The 2,791-nt window shown below is 40.2% G+C and overlaps 1 protein-coding gene across 1 annotated transcript in view; it reads right to left on the reverse strand.

Annotated features, from left to right (window-relative positions):
• Positions 1–1,713: 1,713 nt before the first annotated feature.
• The window catches only part of APOC2 (apolipoprotein C2), an 18,452-nt gene continuing 17,374 nt past the window's right edge, over positions 1,714–2,791 (reverse strand). The window contains exon 4 of the mRNA XM_018561336.1: positions 1,714–1,835. Coding sequence (XP_018416838.1) covers positions 1,748–1,835 — 88 coding nt within the window. The 3' untranslated portion in view covers positions 1,714–1,747. The remainder of the gene's footprint in view (positions 1,836–2,791) is intronic.

The following is a 2,791-nucleotide window of genomic DNA, read 5'->3' on the forward strand; positions in this document are numbered from 1 at the left end:
ATATAATAGTGAACTTGTTTTTTAAACCTGTATCCAAACCGTTACACATATTCTAATATACACTATATTGCCAAAAGTATTGGGACGCCGGCCTTCACGCGCACATGAACTTTAATGAGTCTTAGTCCATAGCGTTCAATATTGAGTTGGCGCACCTTTTGCAGCTATAACAGCTTCAACTCTTCTGGGAAGGCGTCCAGAAGGTTTAGGAGTGTGTCTATGGGAATGTTTTACCATTCTTCCAGAAGCGCATTTGTGAGGTCAGGTACTGATGTTAAACGAGAAGTCCTGGCTCGGGGTCTCCGCTCTAATTCATCCCAAAGGTGTTGTATCGGGTTGAGGTCAGGACTCTGTGCAGGCCAGTCAAGTTCCTTCACCCCAAACTGGCTCATCCATGTCCTTATGGACCTGGCTTTGTGCACTGGTGCGCAGTCATGTTGGAACAGGAAGGGGCCATCCCCAAACTGTTCCCACACAGGTGGGAGACAGGCCATCCCCAAACTGTTCCCACAAAGGTGAGAGCATGAAAGTGTCCAAAATGTCTTGGTATGCTGATGCCTTAAGAGTTCCCTTCACTGGAACTAAGGGGCCAAGCCCTGAAAAACAACCCCACACCATAATCCCCCCTCCATCAAACTTTACACTTGGCACAATGCAGTCAGGCAAGAACCGTTCTCCTGGCAACCACCAAACCCAGATACGTCCATCAGATTGCCAGACAGAGAAGCGTGATTCCTCACTCTAGAGAACAGGCCTCCAGTTCTCTAGAGTCCAGTGGGGCATGCTTTACACAACTGCATCCAACGCTTTGCATTGCACTTGGTGATGTAAGGCTTGGATGCAACTGCCCGGCCATGGAAACCCATTCCACGAAGCTCTCTACGCACAAGTTGTGCCAATCTGAAGGCCACATGAAGTTTGAAGGTATGTAGCTATTGACTCTACAGACAGTTGGTTGACTTCTGAGCTGACCCCCCTGTGTCATTTTACGTGGCCTGCCACTTTGTGGCTGAGTTGCTGTTGTTCCCAGTTGCTTCCACTTTGTTATAATACCACTAACAGGTGACCGTGGAATATTTAATAGCAAGGAAATTTCAAGGATGGACTTATTGCACAGGTGGCAACCTATCGCGGTACCACGCTTGAATTCACTGAGCTCTTGAGAGCGACCCATTATTTCACAAGTGTTTGTAGAAGCCTCTGCATGCCTAAGTGCTTGATTTTATACACCTGTGGCCATGAAGGTGATTGGAACACCTGAATCCAATGGTTTGGAGGGGTGTCCCAATCTTGGCAGAGCATTCGATAATGTCATCAGAGACCTTAGAAATTTTGTTTAAAACTTTGTTTGGTTTTAACATTTGATTTGATTTTAGTGCTCCTATTTTTTTTCAGCACTATGATCGAAAACAATCCATCGATTTGACCCCATTAATTATTAGTAAATTAAACTAACATTTTCAAACAAAATTCTAGTGGTGTATGGCCAGCTTAAGAAAAGCACTGCAATAACAACTCAAATATATGCATCTTTCCCTTTATTTCTCCACCGGCAGTATGGTGATTGGTTGGCGGAAGAAATCATCAGAAACACACAAAAAACAGAAACATTTTGATGCAATTAATGTTTTATTTTTTTGTTCTGATTAATAGTTTATTGTTTATTGTATAGGACAGTTTATTGTTGCTGGAAGATCAGTGACACCAAGTTGCCAAAACATTTCCCATTTGTAGAAAGCATCCTTCATCAGTCGCTGCCTGACCAATGATATACTTGGTCAGATAAGACACCGGCATAGATAGATATCTTCTCTGCAGCTTGGTCATAAATCTCCCTGTAAATAAAATGTCAGCAAATGAGATATGTCCACTATTGTGTAATCACCAGCTACTGTATATCTATGACTTTGATCAGCATAAATTATTTTTTCCATAATGTCACAGTTCCCCTATACAAATTAAAAGGTTAAGTTTACCTTTTGGATCATGTTTCATGTTACACTCATATCCAGGCTGTAACATGAAACGTGGTCACATTAATATAGCTTTATTAACTTTGAGTGAGCCTGACACTTCATCTTCATATATTAAGTTTTCTTAATATCAGCCTGTATAATATTAAATATAATTTAGATTTTATCAAACTTATTAGATCACTATATTATGATATTTAAAGTGGACCTTTACCCATATCTTTAAAATAACAACAAACACACCTTTAGACATGTTTAGTGATGACAATCTACAAACACATACTTCTAGATAATTGACGGTTTTGTATTATTTGCATACCATATTTCTCTTTTCTTCCACAGTCTTCTGACAATGGCCATGTTTACTAAGGGCAGATTGCTAGCTCTCCTATTACTTTCTGAAAATCTGGCACATGTGACTAGGACATGTGACCATGCACATCATCTCAGGGGAGGGAAATGCCTTTCCATGAGATCTTGTGAGATTACAGATGAGATTTCCCAGCAATGCTATGCTGATGACAAGGCAATCCCAAGGTGCAATGCTTGGGCAAACTGAAGTGATTTTGCCCTTTCAAAGCAGGAAGTGAATGCTCTGCAATTATATATATATATATCATAGGAATTTACATCTGACATGCCTATGTTATTATTAATCATCATACATAGAGGCATGCATTGTTAGATTTTGATTTTTGAGTGTAAAGCTCCTTTTTAAGTCTGTGTGCGCGCGCGCGTGTGTGTGTGTGCATGAATGCAGATATATTTGCATATATTTTTCTATTATGAATTGATTATTTTATTCATATTTATTATAG

The sequence above is a fragment of the Nanorana parkeri genome, unplaced genomic scaffold (genome assembly GCF_000935625.1).
Source record: "Nanorana parkeri isolate BGI_ZX_2015 unplaced genomic scaffold, ASM93562v1 scaffold517, whole genome shotgun sequence".
Classification (NCBI taxonomy): Eukaryota; Metazoa; Chordata; class Amphibia; order Anura; family Dicroglossidae; genus Nanorana; species Nanorana parkeri.